The following is a 26,429-nucleotide window of genomic DNA, read 5'->3' on the forward strand; positions in this document are numbered from 1 at the left end:
GGTCACATGAGGCTTTTGGGACTGTGTCTCAGTTGCATTGACCGACATTTCCTTCAGAGGGAAAGCTCTGTGCTGGCAGGCACAGCAGTATAGCTTACGTGGGGAGGGGAGTAGCCCTTTTTTTGCATAAGATCCGCTTAATGCAGAATTTTCATTTTTGTGGCCGTTCCCCATCGCATCGGGGATGCAGCGCTGAGCTAATGCGGCGAGGCGTCAAGGCGCGTGCCGTATTTAGACACAGCCACCTGCTTGCGAACATCAAGCGGCAGCAAAGAGCACGCTTCAGCAAAAAAAAAAAACCCTCCCCTGTGGATTCTGCAGCAGCGGCATCCAGCAGGCTCTCCCTGCCTAAATCTGCGGGTGGCCACCAAAGGGGGCAGCGCCAGAAGACGGCCAGAGCCCGTCAGCCCAGGAACGCTCTGAGCCTGGCGCTCCCTCTGCCCAGGAACTGCCAGATATTTTGGACAGCTGCAAAGTGGAATTAAATCACATGGGTGAAGAGTGGCCTAATCTCCACATAGGCAATATGTAAGTGTTATTTGAGGCTGAGCTGTTCTGAAGGGCTGGGGAATACAGTTCTTGTTAACATATGCTGCCCAACTACTTTATTTAGTTAGCGTTGTTAAATTTCATTGCCTTAAAATAGGTTTAAGATTAACACAGAAGAAAGCAAAAGGACTATCCATTAAAGAAAGAACCTACAGAACAGAATAAAATTACTTTAGAGTAAGACTCTTTTTATTGCTTTGCATTATTTTATAATTATTCAACATATAGATTTTATGAATGCTAAAACATTTACCATATAAAGCACAAGACAGACTCATGATTCTGAGTAACCTTAAAACTGAACTATGATTGGGTTTTACCTTTTTCAGTTTAATTTTAACCAGAATGGAAATTTTCACATTAAAAAAAAAGTGTTCTAGTTTTTGCAATTTGTATGACAACTTGATTTGCAGTTGAAATTTCTGGGGAAAAATTAAAAAAAGGTGGATATTCTGTGTGACAGCAGACTTCACCGTTTATTTCTCAGACTTGTGCGGATGGTTGTTTCTCTGTGGAGCACAGCGAAAGCATGCAGTCATCTGCACTCAACATGCCTAGTGCCCAATGTGATGCCAAAACAAGTTCTGTCCACCACCAGTGGGTTGCAAACCTGTTGAAATACCTGGAAATTACAATTACGATAAATCCTGAATGAGAGAAGCAGGAAGAACAAACCATCCTTTGGCTAATTGCCCATTGATTACAGCTAAATGTAGGCATTCTTTTAGTTACCAAAAAGCAAAGCCTAAAAACGAGCTAAGGTGATGTCAGGGAAATAAAATGGCATTTACCAAACGTGATTTTACAAATTGCAGCCTGCTTCCTAACGGCAATAGGGTTCCAGTCTGGAGTGTGCCATCCTGCAGATAAGCCCTACGTGTAGCGGGTGGCCGCCTGCTGTGACATGCCGCTGGGCACCCACCGACACGGCTCTGCTGGGCTGGCCATGGGTGCAGACAGGCAGGAGCCAGCCCACCGTGCGGTGCTTCACCGAACTCCTGCCTTGGTGACAAGAGTGGGAAACCAGCCTTTGCCTTTCCAGTTAAACCTCATAACTATACTCGGAAATTAACTTTTTTCCTTTATTAGAACCATTTGGAGAAATAAGGATTTGCTGAATTGAGCCCAACAGGTAGTAAAAGCAAACATTTAAGACTCTGTAAAAATAACTGAAATTGTATTGTCTTAATACCATCGTTTGATTTTAGGTGTTCTTCTAAGTGCAGTTTTAAGACCTCCTTTTAATGCCTGTAGGTGTATATGCTCCAAATTATTCTTGCATGTTTATTTGCAAACACATTCTGTCTCTTGGGGTGTGTGCGTGAAGAATGGTGGGGAAAAATGTGTGGATAACAACAGTGTGTACATGCAGTAAGGAAAAGATGAACTTGGAGGACGTTCAGCTAACAGGAATAAAAATGAAAACAGGTTGGTTTGCTGATGCAACAGCTGATCACTAACATTGAGCTTCAATACGACAAGTTACAGACTGAAATCAGTGAAACTGGAACTTTATGAAGTGCTATAGATAGAACTTTCTTTATTCTGCCAACACCGATAAGATAAATATGAATGACACCTGAGAATAAGGTTTCCTGGGATCTACCTGAGGTGGAAATGGGGAATAGGGGAAGTATTTGCATTTAGGGCCCAGCCCGATACTCAGTGAAGTCAATAAATGGAAGGTGTTTCTGAGCAAACCTGTGCCAGCATCAGGACTTGTGCCAGAGCTAAAATAACCCGAAGCAGTACCATAAATTGTCACTGCTTGTTTCTGTGGAGCCAGTTATGTGCAGTTTCTAATGAGCTGCTTGGAAATCAAAGATCAATCTAGAATTAATGCTGTATTTTATAAGAATTCTCCTTATGACTTTATCAGAAATATGATGGTCAGCTTCTTCAAACAGGTTAAATATCTCTCGTAAAATAAAGTAGGGATGGCTGACTATACATGATGTCTTTCATCCCGGAGGACTTTGAAGTGGTCAACAAACATTATTAAATATTTGTCTGGCTATCAGCCATTGCTGATATGCAGGGCCAAGGCCAAGACCCTTTGGGCTGAAAGATAAACTATTTTTTAAAGTCCTACTTAATAAGCAGCTGAGGGCACAAGATGTAAAACGGCTGGCACAAATCAAACTTCATGCCGACCTTAAGCAGGCAGGTTTATCTGCTGGAGTTTAGCCAGATTAGCAAGGCTAATACCACTCCAGCAAAGGAACACCGTACAATTACCGGCTGAGGCAAAATGGTTACAGGCCACGCTAAAACCTGAGCATGTTCTTTCAGCATACATGTTTCAAGTCAAACTACAGGAGGACCTGAGCTACCTCATGAAGTGGATTTTTGTCAGGGGGTTGGGCCAGTAATTCCTAATGCTTTTGTAGTCAACTGGAGCCTGTAACACATGTTAAATGTACAGGAACTTAGAGGCAGTAAACTGTTTTGCAGAAGTGAAATAACTTGGAATTCTGCATTTCCACATAGATTTTGAGTATATTCAGAAATCACAACCTTTTACCTTTCTTTTATTGCCTTACTCTTTCTTCTACAACATGTCTCCAAGTGTGGTGGGCACCAGGCCCCACAGACAGGAATGCACGGCAAGGCAACAAGAAACCTTCAGTTGCTTTTTGTCATGAGCTTTCATACATGATTCTCCACAGCTCCATAGCCCATAACGAGGAAGACCTGAGGAGGCTTGGTGTCACCCATGCACTGAATGCAGCACGATTTGCATGGGGAAGCAAAGGAGACCAAACTTTCCACGGCCAGGAAAGGCGTTACTATGGAATAACTGCAGCGGACTCAATCGACTTTCACCTTGGTGCGACATTTCTGTACTGCCTCTGAAGCCAAATGGTGAGTCCCTCTCCTGGTGGTAAACGGCTGCTCTTACGCAGCACTTTGATTAAGCAATCACAAATTACTTTAGCAGCATTAACTAAACCTCACTCAACCACTTGGGTAAGCCTAATTATCCACTTACAGACATGTCTCCGTTGGCAGGTGGGAGGACAGCAGGATCCTGAAAGATTAGGAGTAGCCACAAAACTGTGTCCAAATCAGTGGCAAGGATCACACACAGTCTACTGGTAATCATCAGCATGCATCTTCTGTAGCAGGAGAAAAAACCCAACCAATTATAAAAATGAATGATGCTGTATTTTGGTGGAGGAGAGAGTTCCGAATTCTCAGTGGGAAATCACTGATTTTTTTCCGGTTTTCTGTATTGATTCATCAGAATACAGAACACAAACCCTGTTACTTTCTGCTTTGAGAAACAGCCAAAGGCTGCAAAGAGCTATGGCAGAGACATGCCAATTGGCCGTTTACAAAACCTAACGCCATGTGTTTTCCTCTCTTTCTGGATTTAGATCTCTAGTAACAAAAAGCGGTTCTTGATTTATGAAAGGGATGAATGTAATACCCTGGAGGCTACTTTATCTCAGCTACCATAAATTGGATCTCTCAGAGATAAGGCGAGATGAGATGCAAGTGAGGCAGTATGAACTTACGCAATCTGTGACCGTGGCACCATTCCGTGCAGCCTGGAACAGTGCTACATGAATTCATTTCTATTTTGAAGGTAAAATCTTCGTTCCCTGTATTCTTAGAAAAAAGCAGATCTGCTTCTCTTGTGCTGGCTTACCTCATGATCTTCTCCCGCTTTGCTCTAGGCAATGTTATCCAAAGAGTTATCCAGTAGCAAGCAATTTCATCAAGCTGCAGGATTTACATATTGAACCGAGATACAGGATACACCTATGTAAACTCTAAACTCTTATGAAATAAAAAAAGATCAAAGTGACAGGGAGGAACATCAGACAATCTGAATATGAGATAAAGATGAAAGGAACATGACCTAAAGCTTTGGCATCCAACCTATCTTTCCTCTCTGTTCAGGGGGTAGAAGGTTTCTGAAATTCAGATGCTCCAGTCACTCCTCAATCATTTGGTTAAGTGGAGGCAACAAATGTGCTAGATACTCCATTTGGATACATTCCCAGTTTGCTGTCCCTTCTGCTCATTAAAACTCAAGTCCAAGAGAAAACAGGCTCCTGTTTAAAGCTCAAGCTCTTAAGGATATCCCTGGACAGAAAGAGAAGCTAACCTGTTTTGCTGCATTGGGATCAGCAAGTGAAAAGGGGGAAAAATGCTGTAGTCCAACATGTACAGGAAGTCACCAAGATGGGAGACAGAATTTTCCCGCCCCAGTGACAATATATGCTCAATGGCTGAGGACTTCCCAGAGGTACCTTCCTGCCGCCATGCCCTCTGCCCAGCTCTATCTTAGCTTTAGGGACCTGAGATTTACAGCAAATATAATATTTTTTCAGCCACAAATTAGCCTTCTTTTCATGCTCAGAATTCCCCATTCCTACCAAAATTCTTTTTACACAAACATTGCTGTGTCTTGAGCAATGGTGAATGCACAAAGAGCCAAGTTCTTTAATCTGACAGGGGTGTTTCATAAAGGAACTGGTCTTTCAGCCATACCTGGCTTGCTCCAAGGGCAGGTTTCTCCCAGTATCCTGTCTTTCATCCATGTCTCGCAAAGGAAAGGGGCCTGCAAAGATAAAATACTAATCAGACTTTTGAAATGACTACCCAAATTGGAAAGCTAAGCTAGACCACCCTGGGGTAGTTCTTATCTTAGAACAGGTCCGGGAAAACAAATTATAGTTTTAGACTGAAGTCCTAGACATGCCGAGGTAAAATACCTGGGGAAAGTTGCTGGTGGCAATTCCAGCACGTCAGCAGAACTAGGTAGGATCTGCCCAGATGTCATTTGCCACACACATGCATTCCTGTGCGAGACAGCGCAGCGCAATGTTGGAACACCAACACTGGGGCCAAATTAATCGCGGGAGAAACTCCCACCAAAAAACAGCGGTGCAACCCCGGGCTGCATCCACCCTCCTGTTTCTGAAAAGAGAAGCCTGCCAAGGACGGCATGGCCTAAGAGGTACACAGAGCTGGCAGGCTCTCAAGTGTCAAAATAGAACCAGCATCGCCGGGTGCGTACATCCCGTGCCTCGCAGGCGAGACACAGACTAGAAAAACAATCAAGCTGTCTGGTGGAAAAAGCGGCTTCCCAGGATCGCTCAGGCCACGGTGTAATTGTGATCAATCCGCATTGGCAAGTACCAGCTTTCCATGTGTGTTTCGCCTAATGCAGGCTGCCTGCGGAGAGCAGCTCGGGCAGGCTGATGCATGCTTGTTATCGCCGGTGTAAATATCTCTGCCTTGTGTTATTGTGGCACAAAGCAGCTGGACCATTTGAAAATCATTTAAAAAGCACTATAAAATTAGGGCTCCAGTGCTCTTATTTTATGACTTTCATGAGCAGCCATTGCCTAGAGAGAAATTATCCTCTTTATTTTCAAGGCTAAAGGTTCTTCTAACATTCATCAAAATCAAAGTGCACCCTTGATAACACATCGAGCTGTTACTTATCTAGTACAGACTCTTTACCTTCTGCATAATATCACATTTGAGAGCTCAGTTCTTCGTATACAACTCATTTCATTGTGTCTGCTGTTGTTCTCACCGAGTGAATTTGCATAGTTTCAGGAGGCTGGCTGATGCCCTGAAACATATTCTTTCCATAATTCCTAATTTTTTTTTTAATTTCTAGAACAATAACCTGGAGTGGTTTTGTTACTGATCCTTCTATAAAAATGGTCAATTACCTCTTCTGGCAATGGATTTGCGCAGACCAATTAAGCACTGTAAGCAAAAGATTTTCAAGGGCATAAATAGTACTCAGGCACATAACCTGATAGACTCTCCTTTCTGCCTTTGAAAAATCTCTCCCCATATGTAAAACAAATTCCAAAAGTCTTTGATAGTTTTCTTTTTCTCCATTCTTGTTTTCAGAGACAGCTTCTTTAGCAAACTTGGGAAAACGGTGGGTGAACCAAAGCAGCATGACAAAACGCACACAGTACAAAGGGACAGCCATTCCTTTTAGAAATAAAAAAGAAGCGCGACTGTATCGACCAGACTGCAAGCCCTCATCTGAAGGGCTTAGGAAGAGACGCTGCATGAAATCCTCAGGCACAGAGGCTGCGAGTGAGCAATGGTGAGGCTCTGCACATCCTCTGTCCTGCAGCTCAGGAAAACCACTGTTTTCCTCTGGGTCATTTAACCTGCCTTAGGTTTCCGTAGGAAGCCGGTCACCTTGTTACCCAAACATCAAATACAGACTGAAGATAAACATTTAGGCAGCCAGAACCTTAGCTCTGCTCTCATGGCTCCTGCTTTGGCCAGGATTTTGTCTTTTATTTCCTCCGGGGGTAGCAGGCTGCATTCCTGTGCCAAGAGGTGCCAGGTCTCTGCCAGGGTGGGGTGGCTGGTGCTATCAGATCCCACTAGGAGGCTGTGAGTAGCCACGCAGAAAAGCTGTGAAATCCAGGTGCAGCATCCTGCACGGAGACGTAAGCAGCCAGCAGGTGAAGGGAGCCTCGCCACCACCATGCCAGCACCTCTGCTAGCAGAGGGAGCCTGAATTTTCAGCCATGGAGGTCTCGCCTGCCATCAGTCGGGTTGTGACCGATCAACAGGATGCTTGAGCTAATGGAGGGGCCGGACGGAGTCACTCGATAATGACAACTGTTTATGACTTGAGAAAGGCAGGAAAAGGGGCAGGGGGGATCAGCAGACCCTAGCACAGCCTGCTGTCACCACGGGTGGAGAAAGCGGGGCAGGCATTTAGCGCGTCAGGATAAGAAAGCACCTCAGCTCTACGGGCTGCTTTTCTGTTCCGCTAGTCGGCAAGTGTGTAACCGCCTGCCTGTGCCTGATGGTGCCAGGAATACAGAAAAGGGCGCAGGTGAGCTGAGCCACCGCTGGGCTCCTGCATTTCAGAGCAGATCTGACCTTTTGGGTTAGAACTGACCTACGCAATCTCAGCCTTTACTTGTGGCAATGGTCAAGAGTAAGTGGCAGGAGAAGGGCAGAGCTCAGGGCAGCCCTCTCAGGACCCGATCCAGCACCACAGCAGCCATTATGTCCCCTGAGCAGAAGCATCCTCCCTTCTGAGCCGACCTGCACGTACGCTTGTTCCCTCACCGATACATGCACCTGCACAACAGAACAGAAGCAGAAAACTCTGGTATATACACCTCACCCAGCAGAATAGAAATAGAAAATCCCTTCTACCCAGAGCTTCCAAATTCCTGGACAGCCATGAATTTGCTTTTGTTTTGGGGGTAAACCACCTGTGCTGAACAGTTTCTCACTATTGTCTTCACTGAAAAAAGACAGCAAATTGGCATTTGAAGGTAAAGGTTCAGTGCTGAAATGGGAGGATTTTCCTTTCAAGCATGGAAGGCAAACAGATGTCTGTAGTGTCGTTTCCCCCATACACACATACCTACTAAAACCTCAACATGTAAAGGATATGTGCTCGCTCACCTCGTGTCCAGAGCAGGATTAAGCATACCCTGGAGCTGCGTTTACCTAGATGCTGGAAGCCTGGCAAAAGGACCCAGTTGTAGGATGTCCTGGATGAGGCAGATTCAAAGTAATTTTGTGCTCTGTTAAACCTGTTCATTTTCAGAAAGGCTTAATCTCCCTCCGAATAGCAAGTGGGACCCTGTAACTCAGAGGTGGGCAGCCGAAGGGCAAAAGAAAGCTCCCAGATGCTGGCAGTGCTCTTGCAGCATTGCCAACAGCTGCAGCATTTCCATCACTTGCCTTCCTCCCAAGATGAAGGGGAATCTGTTCCTAACTGCAGAACCAAGCTGGGAACAAAGTCATTTCACCAAAAGAAGCAGTATTAGAAACAATACCTTAAAAAGCCAAGTAGGATCCAAAACCTGAGGGGGAAGGTGTGAGGGCACTGGTGTCTGTGTTAGCATCATTGCATGGGGCAAGGGTGTTCCTGCCCAGGTGATAGAGATCCATATCATCAGTTGTTTCTCCTCATCATCTCAACCATTGAAAGTTGCTTTAAATGTTTTTCTTTTGCTGCTTCACTCTGGATCTCTCGTCATCCTCCTCCTTGCTGCCACTGTGAAATGAATCTTGGTGTGTAGTGACAAATATATTTCCAGCCTGTGAGGCAGATGCTGGCTGTTTGCTGGCCACATTATATAATTCGATATTTAGTAATGGATATTGTGGACACCTGATTCCCAAGACAGGTGCAAAAAGTGCCAAGGCAGGTTTGACCTGAAGGTCTGGCTAGTCAATCATTCTCCAGCAGCCCAGAGTAGAGCCTAGGGGAAGACAATATAAGAAACAGGAAAACTTTCAAGTCATTCTTTCCCTGTGTATCTTCCAGCTTTTTGTCTTCAATAGATTGGCTGCCTCCTAATCCTCATGATGCTTTTAATTACTGCAGACTGGACAGAAGGGCTGGTCCTGGTACAAACCTTCCCCTGACACTGCCCCCAACAAGCCCCTTGCCTCCATCAGCTCCAGGGAGGTTAGCTCAGGCTGTGGGGATAAAAAGAAAAGGAAGGGTGAGACATAGGTGAGAAAGCTGGCACTGGAGGAGGGCTCTGGGCTGGGCCCGCTGCCGTGGGCTTTCCAGCATGCCTGCCGTGGCCGTGAGGCTTTGGCCCCTGGTCGGACGAACCGCAAAGGCTGCTGATAAATTTCCTCAATGCTCGTTCTGAGGTGGACTACAAGCTAGTCAGCAGCAGGCTCCAGCTCACATTTCCATCGGCTGCAGCAGCCAGCACAGTGTTGCAGGGACACTTGGCGGGGGGCACAGGGCAGCCAGGGCCACAGCTGGGACTGGGACCCCATCACCAGGACCCCCAGAGTCTGCACAGTGCTGCCGCTCGGAAAAAACTCCTACCAGTTAATAAGCACCCAATAATGTCCACTGATGCCCAGTAACCTTTGCAAGTTTTCTTTGGCTCACTTTTATCTTTTAGAAGGCTGCAAGGGAAGCATCACTCTGGATGGGGAGGAGGAATAACACCTTTGGTTAACTCAAAGCCTCCAGCCAGGCTGACTGCACTTCCCAAACCAATTTCCATTCTTGTAGAGGGTTTATTTCCTTTAAGCACTTGAAGTGAAAGCAGCTGGGGAGAGAGCATCAACAGCATGGGCTCCTCCATCTAAGCCCTCTTTCAATTCCCTGCCAGCTCCTGAGAGAGGCTCAGTTCTGGCAGTGGAAATGTCCCCTCGGCAAGACCCATGTGACTGTAGGGCCAGTTTTCCCCTGCAGAACAGGCAGGAGAGACGCTGCCTGAGGTGACCACCACTGCTAGCCCACCACCCAGTCCAGCAGCCCAGGGCAACAAGTTGTCAGCGCTCGGGTGTGTTAATCCACCCGGCACCTGCCCCTCACGCCTCCCTCGCTTCCTGACAGCTGGTGGAGAGGATGTTTGCACTAGCTGGGCTCTTTTCCTACCACTGGAGGTACTGGGAAAGGGCAGATAAATATATTTGGAAAGAGAGGGAATGAAAGACTAAAAGAATCATCCTGCTTTTTACTGTGAGCGATTGCATTATGGCCTGAGCTGGTTTGTACAACCGATTTTGCCAGTGGAACAAAACCAGGCCAAATCGCCCCACGAACAGGAAAAACGAGCACCGTGACAGGCCCTTCTTACACAGCAAACCTGCATGGAAAGCAGGCAGTGTAGGTCACTTGATGGATACACCCAGGTCAATACCAGTTTAATTCATCCGGTACATTTTGCATTTTTCTTCCACCCAGCCAAGTGCAGTTTCTTGTGCATCGGTAGCAGCTCCGTTTACACGCCGTCCCGAGGGTACTGCGCTTTTGAAGCCTTCAGGCTTGCTTTCCTCTGCCATCTCCTGGTAACAGGGGAAACCACAGCGCTTCAGTAACGGCACTGCTGCTGCGCTGGTCTAAGGCAAGGGTTGTCAGGAAAAGCAGCGTATAGATCAGCTGACATAACTGGGACAAAACATAGCCCTTCTTGCATATTTAAAAGCTAGGCTAATTCCTCCAGCTCTACCAGTTGATCTAGTAGCGGTGGTTCAGTGGTTATCCCAGAGCAAAATGTCTGGTTTGTAGACCTTGAATGTCTTGTAACAGCGAAGGAGACTTGCCTAACACGTGAGGCTTTATCATTTTATAACAGGACCTCATCAGTGTACCTTAAATATTTTTGAAGAGAGTCCTTTTTGACAGCTTTGCTTTCAGGTCTTCATAGCTCCTTCACAAAAGACATCTTCGTTTCCTATGAAAGCCCGGGAAGATCCTGTCTGATAGGCATGTAAAGCTTTTCCTTCTACTGCCACAACTGTTTCTGTCTGATCTCTCGATGTAAACACCACAAATCATGCCAGAACATCTTGCATTGTTTGCGTAATTCTAAACCAAAGCATTTTCAGTATTTTCTTGAAAACATACATAAGATTTATATATATAAATATATATATTAAAAAAATATATAAATATATATATAAATATTTATATAAGATTAAGTTTGGGTTCCTCTGTGTGTGTGTGTGTGTTTCCCTTTTCCTGCAATCACACAGAGGTTCTTTGCAAAGGACTACTTGTGATGCCCACTCTCCTGTCACAATAGCTTTTCCCACAGAATTACGCTAAAATTATGAAAATGATATATGACAATTACAAAAAGAAAAAAACCCAAAAGGAGAAAATGCCAATATTTGCCCTTAAAATAAAATAATAAAAAAAAATAAATCAGAGTCAGTAAGAAAAACTACTCACAAAATTCCAGCCTACAAAGAGAACATAAATAAATGCCATTCAAAGCTTTGTTCATTTTCACTAGCACCAGCAAAAATGACTGCTTGGGATGCCAGGCATTGGAGGGAAAGGATGTTAATGCTATTTATAGCTCATGGATGGCTCCCCTTATCATTGTACCTGAGAAGCGCGCAGTCCTTAATGTATTCCTGCTCACAGCAACTTTCTCAAGCAGAGGACAGCCTTCCCAGGGCTGTGCTGGAGGCGCTGAGGTTTGCTTTGAGAAAATGGACTGTTACATTTGCAGCCTGTTCCCAAACTGTCTATTATAAACCGCCTGCAGCAGGCACAACCTCCCGCAAGGCTGCACCCCTCCCTGCAAGGCCCCAGTGGCATCAACGCGGTACCTGCAGAGTGATGCAGAACCGCACTGCCAGCTCCTCGCAGAGACAGCGCAGCAGTGCCTGGTGAGGAAACTCCTTCCCACCAGCCAGCAAACGGCAGGACAAGCTCTCCCTGTGACTGGAATTCCATAAAGCAGCAAGTGTGTGGCCCCAGCTCTTGGCCACTCATCCATCACAGCCCGGAGAGGGGGCTGCACACGCCGCTTTACCCACACCCCCTGACCTGGCAGCGCCCTGGCTCACTCTGCTTTACCCGGTACCCCAATACCAGGGAGGAGCAACAGGAAAACCACCCCCAGCTTTACTTTTTCAAATTCAAGATAAGAAATTAGGAGCAAATATTCATCAGACACATAATCAAAAGTTTGCAAGAGAAAGTAAACTCCAGTTCTAGTTCTTACTATCTCCTCTTAGTTGTCATGCACCTCATCAGTGGTCAATTCCTTCATGGCATGCAGTCACCCTACATAAAAGATGACTTAATCAAAAAACAAATAATGATTTTTAAGTCAGCAATTAAAAAAATCTAAAGAAAAAACATTCCACTCCTCCCCAAGTAAGCAGAGAGTGTCCCTTGAAAGCTCTGCAACATGCCTGAAAAAACTTCAGTGCCAAAATAGATCTTCCACCGTAGAGTTTTGAAGTCTTTTTGCTCTTGATGTCACTGCAAAGAGTTTGTACAGCTTTGCCAACCTCAGAAAAAACGTGCCTTTTTCAGATGTACCCTTTCAAGCATGGCAAGGCAAGGCAAGCACTTCACTGCTCATGTTAAAAGTGCAGGGAGAGGCAGACAGCTCAAAGATACCCCTGCCAAATGAATGAGGAATATCAAACCCCCTTTACTCGTGCCTTCAAACATGCTGAAGTCTTGCAAGCTTGACAGCATTGTCAATTTTGTATTGACAGCAGCAGTCAGACAAAAATCATTTGAGGAGTAAATCAAGAAGAATTTTCAGCCATGGTCACACAAATCTATACCGCCCTGCAGAAGGGCAAGCGCTTTGGAGCCCCTTTTGAAAGCAATATATTAACATCCTTGTTTGTCTTTGCTGAAGCTCGCAAGGCATCCCCCACCCCACCCCTGAGCCTGGTCTCTTTGACATTATTCATACCAGAACTGCCATAACTTCCACCTACGGACAGCCCGTGGCACGGGCGAGAGCTCGGCACAGCGCTGGCTGCGACAGCACTCACTGAACTGTTATCAATGTCAAGGTCACTTTGTTTTCCTTGCTCTGGCTGGAGCTCCTCTGCCCTGGGGGCACAGGCTGCCCAGGGAAGCTTTCTGTCTAAGCTCCTCACAAGCCCCAGCCTTTCTGCTCTATCGCTGCCCTTACGTAAGATCAGAGTGAAGTTTCTACAATTAGAAGCAGTTAGCTGCACGGTGATGGTGTGCTCTCCCGATTACAGCATACAGCACAGTTATGGCTGCTGGCAGCAGGACTCAGAACTACAGCTATTTTAATCCAGGGAGAAGCACGACTGTAGCTGAGATGCGTCAAGAAAAACAGCAGGTTTGGGGGTTTTAATTCCTAGCTGTGGTACCCTGGACAGGAGTGCCCCAGAAGAGAATTAAAGGGGAAAACATCACCCTAGGCTTGACAGATACCCGCAGATGAGTTGGAAATTACGGTGGGAGCCGACAGATACTCACAGACGAGTCGGAAATTATGGTAGGAGCCTGTGGAGGGCAGCGCTGTCTTGCTGGGGATGGTGCATTGAATAGCTCAGAGATGCCAGCTGCTAAGGTAATACTTTTTTTTTTTTTTTTTTTTTTTTTAAAAAAAAAATTCTTCTTTGAATCAGAAAGCTGCAGATGTAAAAGCTGCCGTCCTGCCACATGTCACTGCAAGCACGATTCCTCATTTTTTCCACCCACCACCCCCATTTTTCTAAACATCCTTTCCTGCAGCATTAGCCCCGTGTGTGGGCACCTGCCTCTTCTTGGCTGCCTGGCTCTTAAATGGGAGGGTTGGGGAGGCGGGGAGGGACTGAGGGCAGCACGGAGGTTCTCCCCCCTTGGAAAGGCAGGGTCCTGGGAAAACATCTGCAGACGTGTTATGCTGCAAAGGAAAGGAGCACTTCTATGAGCTAGCCGTGACCTCCTCTCCCCAAAAGCCACTCAGCACTGGTGGGGCCACACCTCGAATACCATGGTGTTGTGGGTCCCTCGCTGCAAGAGGGACGCAGAGGGGCTGGAGCATGTCTGCAGATGGGCAACAGGGCTGGGGAAGGGGCTGGAGCACCAGTGTGATGGTGGGGCGGCTGGGGGAGCTGGGAGTGTTCAGCTTGGAAAGGAGGATGCTCAAGGGGGGACCCCATTGCTCTCCATAGCTGCCTGAGAGGGGGCTGTAGGCTGGGTGTGTGTGGTCTCTTCTCCCAGGTAACAAGCCACAGGACAAGAGGGAACTGCCTCAAGTTATGCCCCAGGAGGTTTAGATTGGATATTAGGGAAAAAAAAATAATGATGGAAAGGGTGGCCAAGCACTGGAACAGGCTGCCCAGGGATGGAGTCACCATCCCTGGAGGTGTTTGAAAAATGCATAGATGCGGCGCTTAGGGACACGGTTTAGCGTTGGCCTTGGCGGTGCTGGGTTAACAGCTGGACTTGATGATCTCAAAGGTCTTTTCCAATCTAAATGATTCTGTGAATCTAAAATCCAGCCAGACACAGGTAAAGTTCCCCCTGCCAAGCCTGAATCCTGCTGGCAAGGCCATGAGCCCGGCTGGGCAAGCTCTGCCCCTCCTGGGGCTCACCTTGTCCAAGGACATTTGCAGCTCCGCACCCTGGGATGGGGCTGCTGGAAGGAGCTGCGGGGGAGTCTTCGCTGGGGCTCCCCGCCTCGCCCAGGAGCCCACCCGAGCTGAGACCCTTGGGCTTCATCTCTGCCTTGTGTCACCTCGCAGCTCTGCCCGCGCCAGCCCTTGGCTTCCCACTTGACCTGGGACCTGCCCCGCTGGTGACCCTCACCCGCCCCCGCCCTCTGACTACTGCCACTCCTGGAAGCGCCTGGTGTGTCCCTGCCGTCACCAGCTGCCCACAGCTCCCGTGGGGCAGCAGCAGGCTGTCCCTGCCCCACAGCCACCCCACGGGCAGCCCTGCGCAGGGACGGGAGGCTGGCAGAGGAAGGAGCCTCTGGCTGCCCAGCTTGGGCTCCCTGCAGGCAGGAGTTGGTACCTTTGAGCTCAGTCTGGAGGAGTCGGAGGGCCCCATCATAAATGTACACGGCCAGACGTGAACGCAGGTGGCGGGAGGGAGACCAGGCAGTGAAGAGGTGTGAAGACTCAGATTTTCTCCCACCCAGTAAAACACGGCTGCCAGTGCAGGGCGAGGGGCATCTGCGGGCTGAGCCGAGTGGGTACCCTGGAGGAGGCCCGCAGGGGCTCCCGCTCCTTCCCGATGCTGCGGTTAAAGCTGGGGCTGTGTTTTCCAGAGCCCTCGATCTGGCATCTTTCCCGGGTAGTAAATTCTCTTAAAAACCGAACCAAACAGAGCTTTAATTGTACATTCTGCTTTTCTCTTCACTCTGGAATAATGGCAACGGCATTAATACAGTGCTGCATTGAACACGTACCCACAGTGAGGCCGAGGGACCGATTCTGCTTCCCATTATGCAGGGGCACTGCCTCTGGTGAGGCCGATCAGGGTTTAAACAGCGAGCAGGAGCAATGAACTTCTGCTGTTCCCTGCTGTTTGAGTGTGGGCAAAATAAAAGGCCATAATATATGATGCAGTCAGCCAAGAAAGCAATATTACTCTGCCATGTGCACGGTCTATGCCGAGACGAGTCCAGGATCTCATTTCTAAATTCCCATAGGTGCCTCATTTAAACCATCAGCCATAACCTGCTTCTCATTTTCAATACCACTTGGTATTAGAGCTGCAGTGAACTGCTGGTGAGAGATTCTAATTCCTGCAAACAAGCCCCAGTAGGCTTGCAAGGAAAACAGAGAGTTCCCCTCTCGGTTGCCTGCTAGGTTCCCATCTGGCTGTTTTAACTTTGCTATTGCTTTTAAATGTGCCTGTTCCTGCACACGAGGCTTTCAGCTCTACCTCAAGAGACTCCTGGGTTCTCTTAGCGTCGGATTCTGACCAAAACGTAGAGACACACACTGGGTCTTCTTAACAAAAAGGAAGATCAGATTTCACATTACAGTATCTGAAAGATTAATTCCACTTACATGATCATTTCCCTGTGAACCACACTTCTTTCCATCTGGATTTTTCCATCAGGAGGACAAAGAGCCATAGTGTTAAAGCACTACCTGAGAGAAAAGAGCAAGAAGAGTTCAGAGATGCTTGCTGGGAGAAAAGAGAAGAAAACCCAGAGCAGACAAATTTCAAATGCATCGAGAGGCTTTTTCTTTTTTCACATAAATTATATTCTGATCTTATGCTTTGCTCTTTTGAACCATTTAGTTTGTCAGCTTTTGATTCAGGGAATTTAGGATATTTGGCTGCAGGAGCTTTCTGTATCATGTTATTGTTCACTAGTGTTTGTGTTATTGTAGGAACTACAGGTGCAGCCGAACTCGGTGCCCTGCGGTGCCCGAGGCTAGCAATAATCTCACGCAAGACCTTGTTATTGAGAGACACCTGTCCCCGGCTGGGCTGGTATCATAACCACAAGCAGAGCTGTGCCAGCTAGGAAGGTGCTTGCGAAAGGGAGAGGAACGATGACTTGGGGCCCAACTTACGCCCTGCTACGGACTCCTCCTGGGGCTTCAGACAGTCATTTCATCTCTTTGCGCCTCAGTCTGGTCTTTAGGAGACAGCAGGTAACAACCACGGCACAATGGCAAGAGGCTTGCTCTGTTACAGCAGGGAAAATGAGGGGCAGGCAGATAGGTGGCTGCTCAGGTAGTTTGTGTTCATTTTTAATTCAAGAAAACGCATTTTTCTCAACCAATTTTTCTCAAGCTACTTCATCTTGTTTAAATATTTTAAAAGATTTTGTGCAATGCTGAAGTAAAATTCCAAAAACAAAAGTAACTTTGAATAGAAAGATGGAAACGGTCATTTTTTTGGCAATAACAAGATGAACCATTTCAAACCTACAATATTGGAGGGTTTGCTTTTTTCCCCCCCCCCAGAACTTTGCTGAGTTTTCTTTCACTGGAATCTGCAAATGCAACACAAATCTGCTAAATGCTTTAGCCAATTCAAGTCAGTGGGGGTTGTGTGGGTTTTTTGCCTTTGCCAGAAAAATCTTCAGTAGAATAACGGCAATTGTTTCCAGCGCAGAAAGGGGGGGGGTGGGGGGGTGGGGTGTCAGGGAATAAGCCTTGCAGACTGTAGTAACTCAAGTGGCCAGATAATATCAGGGAGATACAGAGCTCAGCTAGGGTGTTGTAGATGAGGTCCCATGGAATGACTGAGTCCCTTGGGAGCCGCGTTCAGCTGGACGTGGACAGCGTGCGGAGCGACCCCCGCAGCCCTTCCTGGGCGCTCCCCGCAGCCTCTGCCCCACAACGCATCTCGTCCCCCCCGGGGAAAGCCGAGCCCCCGTGACCCCTCAGTTCAGCCATGGGGCCAAACAGGCCCTGGCCATTTGGGGTGCACCCCGGTGCTCTGCCTGTTTGGGAACTGATGCGCAGTGATGGAACAGTTCTAGAGCTTGCACTACCTTGTGTGAGGCTAATACATCTGGATTGCCCTTAAAACCTCTCTCTGGGCTTGAATGTCTCCTATGAGTGGAAGTCTTTTTTTGTTGTTGTTGCTTTTTTTGGGGGCGTGTGTGTGTGTGTGTTTTGTTTTGTGTGGTGTTTTGGGTTTTTTGTTGTTGTTTTGGTTTTGGTTTTTTTTTTTTGTTGCTGCTGTTTTGTTTTTAAGAAGAAAAAAAAAAAGAAAAAAAAAGAGGAAGAGAAAGGAAGATAGAAAGAAAGAACCTAACGAGATAGTCTTTCAGTACTTCCAGGCTACGGTTTAAAAGAAAAGTAATCCTATCCAGCTTGCATGGTCTAGATCTCTACACAAAACATTAGTGACCTTGTAAGACATGGATTATTTTTTTTTCCAGTTACAGGGGCTCCTGCCCTCCTGCAGTCACTGGCTGCTTCCAACTAGAGCAGCTTCTGGGAGCCACCCAGAGGGAGAAGCTTAGAGAAATTTAATCAGCGGCAGCACTTTTGCTAGCTTTGCAGTATCTGAAAGTAGGAGGAGGGAGGGGGGGAACCCTCAGCAAAGTCCCTGGCCTTCAATTAAAAAATTCATATTACTTTTCTCATTAGTCCAATCATCTGGTATAACTATTTCCAAGCTTACCCTGAAGGCCCTGCAGAGCATTTCCATTCAAGGCCAGGGCGGCGCAGGACGCAGCGGCATGCTCGGCAGGAGCTACGCTTCGCATCGACACGAGGAGCTCGCTTGTCTGGCACTGGGCGTGCGAAGCAAACCCCGCTGGCGCACTTGGAGAGAGCACTGCCCTACGAAAGGGAGCTTGGTTGCAAAGCGCTTCCCTGGCTGCACCGGCTGGAGTCGCCTTTGAAGTTTCACCAGCACCAAACGACTCGGTTCTTGGAGAACCTCCTCAAAGTCAGGTTTTGAACGAGAGGCCTCGCAGTGTAATTCTGCTGATCATCCCTTTCCCTCTCTCTGCTAAGCCCCTCCACTGCTGTAACTGGCTGACAGCTACGGCAGAAGTTTAAGGCAGTGAGGGCTAGGAGAACTGCAAGTTCAGCATCCATCTGCCAGCCTCCACAACTTCAGCCTCTGAACACATGCAGCGACTGAGGGTCAGCCACGCTCCTTGAAAATGAGCCTGTGGCCTTATGAATCTCCTGATGCAGAAGCTGTATTATCTTTTTCTTGATTTCCTTTTACTGCCTCAGCTTAACGTTCTGTGTCGGTGAAAGTACAAACAGGTCATCATGACGATGCTGGTACTAACTCTTGAGCATAGTGCATGACTTTTGCAAGGCAGTAAAACTTGTAGGGCAATGCACAATACCTTTTCCTGTGCTATTCTTCATGCTAATCTGTGCTGGGATTGCACAATGTACTCCTCTGCCACAGCTCTTGGTGTTATGTTATCTGCCCTGAAAAATTCATGGGCTTTTTATCCCTATATTCCTCTTGACTTCCCTGCAGTTCTTTTCTTTCATCATTAAAAGTAAAACCAGTCAGCTTTTTTTCCATCTCTCCCATCATTTTTATTGCGCTTTTCATATTTTGCTTATTAAGTAGTTACCCTAGGGAGACTTCCTTTTTATGGGAACATACAAAAAGCTATAACTGCTCTTACCATTTGTGGGGAGGAGGGAGAAAGAGGCAGGAGAAGCAAATTTAGGCTGAGGTCACAGAAATATATGGGGCATGTTCAACCATATGCCTTGCCTCCTCTCTACTTCTTTTTCCACAAGCAACAAGATATACTCCCTTGCTTTCTGCTTGTTCCCCAAATCAGCCTACACTGTTAAAGGTAACGTACCTGGATGTTTGGACAAAGTTGTGGTTGTTGGTTTTGAAGCACCATCCACCTGGCTGCCGCTGCTGTGGGGCAGGGGATGGAGTAGATGACTTCCAAAGGTCCCATCTGCACCCATCTGCTAGAATTGCTGAAAAAATAAACCCAAAGTCCAGATTTAGGAATTCAGGCATTAGAGTGAAAGCTGATGCTGCATCAGGATAAACACCGGCCACTCCACTTTGGGAAGAGTTCTGATGTGGCTCCCATGTTGATTATGGCTTTAAACCCACACAAGCGACCAAAGAAAGCTCATCAATGTTCTCCAGGGGCAAGAACAGCAGTTCAAGGTAATGAGATCCTGGCAGGAGAAATGCTCCTAAAGTCTCAGAGAAGGGACTGCTCAGATATCTTTGAACTCTTGCTCTCGACTGAGCTCTGCTCCAGGCTGGCCTGGCTGGCTTGAGCCTGACTGGGTCTAAACCAGCAGACAACGCTGCCAAAGGGATGCCCGTATTCCACTGCATGGTCTGTGAGGGAGCAAAACAGTCCTAGATGGAATTCTCAATGGGGCAACAAAGCCAGAACTTTCAGTTCTATATTTCGCCCAGGTTCAGATACTCTTTTTTTTTTTTTTTTTTTTTTTTTTTCCCTCACCTCCCAGGCAAGTACCCTACCCCTCAGACAAGAGAAACACCCTCTCCCTAGAGGCAAATAGCTATCACGTTATTTATACAAAGTGGAACAGTTCCCAGAAGAGGGACTGAGACAGACAGACGCAAGTATACCAGTACAGCTGAGCATTCAGGGGTATTCACCTGAGAGAGAGAAAAAAACTAGTTCAAATTCTCTCAAGTCCTATTTGTATACATACAGACACATATATAGATATGTACATATGCGTGTGAAAATCTGCTCATATGTATAGCCATATGTATGTGTATACATGTGTATAAAAATACATCCCTGTAAATGAAAGAAAATTGCATGCACACACATTTTTTATACATGTACACACACACTATATGAGTGTCTAGATATGTCTTATGTCCACCTCCTAAGATTTCCACCTTGGCCCTAGAAGTTTTTTTAAGTATAAGTCAGTCCAATGATTGATTCTTTCAAAAAAACTTCCAGTTCTAACTAACCAGAATTAAGTGTGCACAAACACTTCGATAACTCTCTGACATAAAGTACCGGAGCTTTCCTGCACACACTTATCAGCACTACAGTAACAGAAATAATACCTGCACCTACGAGGTTCAGCCAGCGCTGCGTTCGGGTGGCACAGGATGTTCTTTTTCAACAGCATTACTTGACAAGAAATTAAATCACACCGCCTCATGCTGCTGCTGCTTTCTCAGGGGATGAATTACATGCCTGCAGAGTCCTACCACCGACTCAATCCTGCTCCCTGGATGCTTTTAGCAACACCTGCAAGCCCTGCTGCACACACTAGTTAAAATAATGTAATGCTATTTGGAGGGTAATGAACAGGACTACTTCCTAGGGAATATAATTTCTGTATGAAAATTTCCTCTTATTTCATTTCAGAAAAGCTGTCTGTGATACAGCCCGAGTGCATGCAAGAGAGCAGCAAGATGCCTCACACCAGAGACTCTCCATCTCCGACCAGCAGTGCAGGGAGCAGAGCTTCCTACGAAACCCCAGCGTTACCAGACCTCCAGCGGCTCTGTTGGTTCAGAGGAGGGTCTGATAATCATGTGGACCAAGTCTGGCCAAATATTTACCTGGGAGATGCGTAAGAACATATGGTCCTATCATTAAGCTATTACTGGTCCCTGGGAGGAGGAGGAGGAGGGGGGGGTATGGTACACTGGGGAGCCCCTTTTGGGTCTGCAGGAATGTTTTTGTGATACAGGCTTCCAAAACTCGTAACGTGAGGAGCCTGGATGTTGTGAAAAACACGGCACACGGGTCGGTGACTTACTCAGTGTGACTGAGTTGGGGTTTCTATATTCTGTGAACCACAGCGGATTTGGCAGGGGAAGAATTATTTGTCTTCTAGACAAAAATCCTTAAAGAACCCATCCCAAATTGATGTCAGTTCTGAGATGTGTTATCTGCCCTGGAAACTGTGCTCTAAGGCAGCAGAGAAGGGCATAGGAGCCCTCCCACTCCAACAGGAGCAGCAGGACCAAGAGCCAGATGGAAGAGGGCCCAAATGAACTATACAACAGGGCTTTTGCCAGTCCAAATCCCAGCTTCCTTTCAAAGATGGTAAAACTGAAAATATCAAACAGGATTTTTTGTGCAAACACCTTAATCTTGTGATCACTTCTATTCATTGCTATTTCCTTCTATTTGGATTATTGCAGGTTACATAGCCCATTTTCCCCAGCTCCTCCTCATGAACACCTCAGTTAAGGATCATAGTTTTGCAGAATAACTTCAGTCCCAGTTCATGGTGGGAAGCAGGGGAAGAGCCCAGCTGGTGAGCACGATACGGCCGCTCCACATTTGAACCAGGAACGAGGGGCTGCTGCACCTCTGTGGGTTCTTGCCCTCACGACTCACACACACTACGAATGAGAGATGAACTCTAGAACGTGCTAAACAACTATTTACAGGAAAACCTTGACCACTTTATACCATCAGCCATGTTCCCAGGGATTAACTGCTGGGAGGCATTTGCTTAACTAACAGCCCCCCACTGGCAAACCCGCGCTCTTGCTGCTCTCACGCCACCATATCGCATTTTTCACATGCAAAGCACTATGGGCTTCTCGAAGCCTGCTACCCTGGAAGCAAGGTGCAGTTCCTGCCTTCTTCCCTAGCGGGAGGAAGCACTGACTTTAAGCCATGCTATTTTAGCAGCACATTAGGAGCGTTGCCAATGAGCCCTTCATGTCTTTCAACAGGTGGGCTGCTAGGAGCAAAACCACTCTTCAAAGCCTCAACATTACTCATATCCTCAATGCAGCAGATGGGCCATATAGCATCAACACGGGAGCCAAATATTACGAAGATCTGCAAATAGAGTACTACGGAGTAGAAGCATTTGATGATCCTTCCTTTGATTTAAGTATCTTCTTCTACGATGCTGCCAATTTCATAGGCAAAGCCTTAAACACTTCAGGAGGTAAGAGGGAGGCAAAGAGAAGCTTTGGGAGGAAGTTTCAAAGAGCCAAATGGCTTCTCCTTGCAGGAGCAGGCAGCCAGCAAAGCTCGGATTCAGCACACAGTGTGGAAGGCACACTGGAAACCGCGGCGCAGAGGATGGGAGGAGGGTGCCCGCGCCATGCCCTGCGTGGAAGGGGCAGTGGCCAGGTCCCCGGGAGCTGGGGGAGGCTGGCAGCACCCAACCCAGCACGGTGGAAGGACGGACCAACTCCAGGAGAGGGAAGGGCAGAAGTTACGGCACTGCAGGTGCTCCCCCATGGGTCCATCCCGCAGGCATTGGTGGGATCCCTGTGCCTCCACACGTACATCACACCCCTCGCACGGTGGCAAGGCTCCAGCCTGGCAATCCTGCCCCGCACGCCGCAGCCCCGCTCCCCTTGGGATGCTCTCGGCTGGGAGCGTCGGCACTTCAGCGCTGCCTTAAATGTTTCACATGCTTAAGTGCTTCATGGAATTGGAGCTTTATTCAGGCTGTCTATTAAGCTAGAGAAGCAGCAGAAGTTAATGAACTAAGTAAAAAACTATGAGCCTGACCCACAGCCTGCTGAATTTTTGTCAGCAGAGTTTGGATTATGGCCTAGTTATCATAATTTCCATTTGTTCCAGAGTTTGCTCCGACTCTGACTGGCTGCGAGATCGCTGCTTTCACTGGAGTGCTTTATTAAATCCCCAGTTATAGCTCACACTGGGCTGCTGAGATACAGTAAATTATGAGTCCATTTTTACAGGCAGACTATCCTACAGAGTTTATGGGACTTGCCAGTGATCGCGCTCAGGGCTGGACCAAAATTTTCTGCCAAAAATGTTTTGGGTTTGGTTTCGGGTTTTTTTTCCACAAAAAACTATACTAACAAGTTTAGTTGCAGAAAGCTTTCCCTTCCCCAGAATATTTCAGCTGTTTTAATCTGATGCCTAAGTTAGATGCATGAGGGCATTATGAGATAACGCCTTGCCTGAGATGTATGGCGCGATGGTGTGCCAACCCGCCCTGAAAACAGGAGTAGCCACTAATTTCCCAACTTGTCTCTAGTAGGTTTTGTCCTCCTTGTGTCCTTCTTGCTTTAGAATTGCTAAAGCCCGCTCACATTGCTGTGCCTCGCTTGTTGTTTTTTTCTGCAGGTAAGGTATTTGTTCATTGCGCCATGGGGGTCAGCCGCTCCGCATCACTCGTGCTTGCCTTTTTAATGATCCATGAAAACATGACACTCGTGGATGCTCTGAAAACGGTGAGTGCTCACAGAGACATCTGCCCGAATTCAGGGTTCCTGAGCCAGCTCCGGGACTTGGACATTAAACTAAACGAAGAGATGAAAGGAACCAGAGCATCTGCTACCAAAGAGCTGTAGGAAAGTATTGCTGAAAGAGGCCAAAACGATATTTGAGTTTCCGGTATCTCTTTTAAATGAATTGCAATTGTAAACTAAGGATGCAAGTTTATGATACTTATGATAATAACTAGAATGCATGTTATTACTAAAAGTAGATTTTACTTGATCTTTCCATTTTTCAAAGCCCTCTTAGATCATACTTACGATTGGTTGGATATTGTATCCTTCACTCTCCACCTTAAAACATTGCTCTCTGCTGGTAAAATAAAATAAATAAATTAAAAAAAAGGTATCGGGTTCCACTTCAGAAATAGCTGTGTTTCAGCAACTAGTGAAGCTCGTATCACTTTATGAAGTGTTAGGCTATTTGAGGTGAAAGATGCCATATTATTTATGTTACAATAATACTTAGAAGTTTTCTTATGAGCCAGCCCCCCACCCTTTTGCTCCCCACATCGAAAATGGTTTGTATTTTGAGACTTGAATCTGGCACTGGTTAGTTCTTGCTTTTACAGTTGGTGGAGCCCCTGATTCGGGGCTAGGAGGCTGTTTAAAGGCAGAGCAGCTGGGAAACAACACAAGCCACTCTTTAAGAAACTATTCCAGATCTCTCTATGGTGGTTTTTTTCCCCCCCTTTGACTGTTCATCAGATTATTATTTTTCTTCTGTGAAAATGCATTTGTTTGAGAGGACATCCAAATATTGCTCATCATCCCTAGTAAGTGTCATCCAAGAGCTGCTGTGGAAAATGCTTCTGAAGAGGAAGGTGGGTTCCCAGCCGAGCCCCGGAAGGGCTGCATGGGCAGGGGGAGTGGGTGCAGGGCACCATTTGACAACAAAGTTCAGCATATCCCAAATTTGCCTGACAGTTCAGTGTTTTAAAACTTGGGATGTTCTTTCTCAAAAATAAAGGTCATCGTTAACATTGATTGCGACATCGTGTTCTGTGGCATTTGCTTTTGTGAGGGGACTCGAGTGAAAACTGAAGGGACACAGGAATAGCAAGGGAGGTGCTGACAGGCATCAGGCTTTCATCTTTGTGTCTCTGGGCCACCATAAGAGTGCTCAATAGTTACTGTCATCTGATGGACCAGTGCTGCCTGGAAGAACATCTGGCTCTCTGTTCCCAGTGGACAAACATTCGCAGCACAAAGCCAGCTCAGGGATGGCAGTTCTTTGCATTCCAAGTACCAAACTGGGGAATGCAAAGGCACGAATACTCCCCACCGTGTGAGCTAGCTACTCATGAACAGAACAGCAACAAGGGAAAACATTCCTTGCCGTTCCCAGTGCTGTCTACAAGGCAGATTCCTGCCTGCAGGACAGACAACTCAGCACCTTTTGTAACGCACTATGGCAACATCCCCATCTGCCAGGCGGGCCAGGCTCCAGCAGCACAAAGCGCAGCACCAGGGGCCTGACCCTCATGCCCAGGGCATCTCTGGGGGCTTTGCTTTGGGCTGGCCCCGTGGCTTGGCCACCCCCGCGCAGCAGGGCAGCAGTGCCGCAGCGCTTCGCTGCTTTACTTCCCTGCGTGGGGAGACCCATGCCTGAGCTCCAGGGCAGCTCTACAAGTGCAACACCCCCACAGCGGGCAGGAGCGGGCAGCTTGGAAGTCTCCTTCAGACCCAAATGAAAAACATCACCTGCGCGCCACGGTTAGCCTGAGAAACCCATTTCAAGTCACAGAACAAGTGGCAGGGGGACACGGCGGATCTGGCTGTAGAGATGCCCCCAGCCCCAAGCACAAGACCCACAGTTCCTTATGCTCCCCACCCACAGGAAAACCCTCCTCGCCAGCAGCAGCAGCCATTTACCCAGCCAGTTTCAGCTGCAGTGCAATGGGCGCAGCTGAAGACACACTCACTGGTGGTACGAGGGTAGTCACCCGTTAAACCCAGTTCGTACCATAAAAACTTACCGCGTTTGCAAAATACCGACTGCTGCAACGGGAAAAGCTGCATCCTGCTGGGGTGATAAATCACTGCGGAATAAGGGGCAGGGTGCGATTTCTCTCGCTGCGGGGTAAGACGCTCGGGCCTCCCCGCTAAAAGCGCAGGAGCATCCCCGCAGCCCCGGCCCGGGCGCTGCCCCCGCGGTGCGGTACCGGATTATGCCGCCAGGTGGCGCCATACGCACGGCGAGCAGCGGCGCGGGGCCACCACCGCCCCCCTCGGGCCACCACGGTCCCCCCCCTCGGCCACCCACCGCCCTCCTGGGGCCCTTCTGCTGCAAATTCGGGTCAAACCCCGAGGAAATGCAAAACCCGCAATGCAACGCCCCAGGCTGGGGCAGAGTCCATCCTTGCTCACCCCCCTGACAAAATGGACCCCAGCCCCACATCCAGAGTACAGCCCAACAGCCCCCCCTCCCGCGTGTCAGGGGTGACCCCAACCCCGCAGGGGGCTGGGGCCACCCGCCTGCTGCGAGGATGGGCCCGGCTGCCCATCAGCAGGTGTGGGCCGGGGGTAGGCCCTGCCGGCCCCCAGTGGCTCCATCCAGGGTCAGCGGCACCACCCCCACCGCCACGGCCAAACCCGGGGGTGTCCGCCTGAGCCCCACCGCCACGCTGCCCTCAGCACCCCCGGTGTGACCCCTGTACCTGGCGTGCCTGACCAGCCACGTTGGCTGGCACCGCCGGGCCACGGGTCACCATCACCACCCGGCCACCGCCCTGTCGCCTGGCTCCTGCCGCCGCTCGCAGGTCCAAAGAGGGCAGAGGATGGTGGTTTATAATTAACACCGTTAAAAATAGGCTTTGGATAAGCTGAAGGCAGAGAGGCTAGCAATCTGGTGTGCAACCGGCATGTTAGGAGGAAAGCGAGGTGGCATCACTGAGACTGCGGCCAGCCAGGACACGGCGCGGGAGCTCCCACGGCCAGGCAAGTGCGTTTGAACCAGCCCCTGCGACCTGCACCCCCGCACCAGCAGCTGCACCCC

At 48.0% G+C, this 26,429-nt stretch overlaps 1 protein-coding gene and 1 long non-coding RNA gene across 4 annotated transcripts; one reads left to right on the top strand and one right to left on the bottom strand.

Annotated features, from left to right (window-relative positions):
• The first annotated feature begins 78 nt into the window (after positions 1-78).
• Positions 79-24,403, top strand: LOC102057132 (dual specificity protein phosphatase 13-like). 2 transcript variants are annotated; one of them, XM_027805502.2, is made up of 5 exons: positions 79-528; positions 3,219-3,414; positions 20,571-20,778; positions 21,899-22,119; positions 23,280-24,403. In XM_027805502.2, exons 2-5 carry the CDS (start codon positions 3,291-3,293, stop codon positions 23,504-23,506), a joined length of 780 nt encoding a protein of 259 aa, XP_027661303.1. In that variant the 5' UTR covers positions 79-528; positions 3,219-3,290; the 3' UTR covers positions 23,507-24,403. The 2 variants fall into 2 exon arrangements, with proteins under 2 accessions (XP_027661303.1, XP_055577348.1); XM_055721373.1 differs by lacking the exon at positions 79-528 and having other exon boundaries at positions 1,997-3,414.
• Positions 3,435-26,190, bottom strand: LOC114015868 (uncharacterized). 2 transcript variants are annotated; one of them, XR_003560042.2, is made up of 6 exons: positions 26,092-26,190; positions 23,693-23,744; positions 19,041-19,167; positions 15,793-15,876; positions 8,352-8,780; positions 3,435-5,122 (listed from the first exon to the last, which is right to left on the bottom strand). It is a non-coding gene; the product is annotated as an uncharacterized LOC114015868 (long non-coding RNA). The 2 variants fall into 2 exon arrangements; XR_003560040.2 differs by having other exon boundaries at positions 3,435-8,780.
• Positions 26,191-26,429: the final 239 nt, after the last annotated feature.

This window comes from Falco cherrug, chromosome 9 (genome assembly GCF_023634085.1).
Source record: "Falco cherrug isolate bFalChe1 chromosome 9, bFalChe1.pri, whole genome shotgun sequence".
Lineage (NCBI taxonomy): Eukaryota > Metazoa > Chordata > Aves > Falconiformes > Falconidae > Falco > Falco cherrug.

Bases quoted from the DNA above. Each gene is read 5' to 3' on its own strand.
- LOC102057132 (XM_027805502.2), top strand. From the start codon at position 3,291: ATGGGGAAGCAAAGGAGACCAAACTTTCCACGGCCAGGAAAGGCGTTA. The intron at 3,415-20,570 runs GTGAGTCCCTCT...ATTTCATTTCAG, and splicing joins ACTGCCTCTGAAGCCAAATG to AAAAGCTGTCTGTGATACAG. The intron at 22,120-23,279 runs GTAAGAGGGAGG...TTTTTTCTGCAG, and splicing joins AGCCTTAAACACTTCAGGAG to GTAAGGTATTTGTTCATTGC.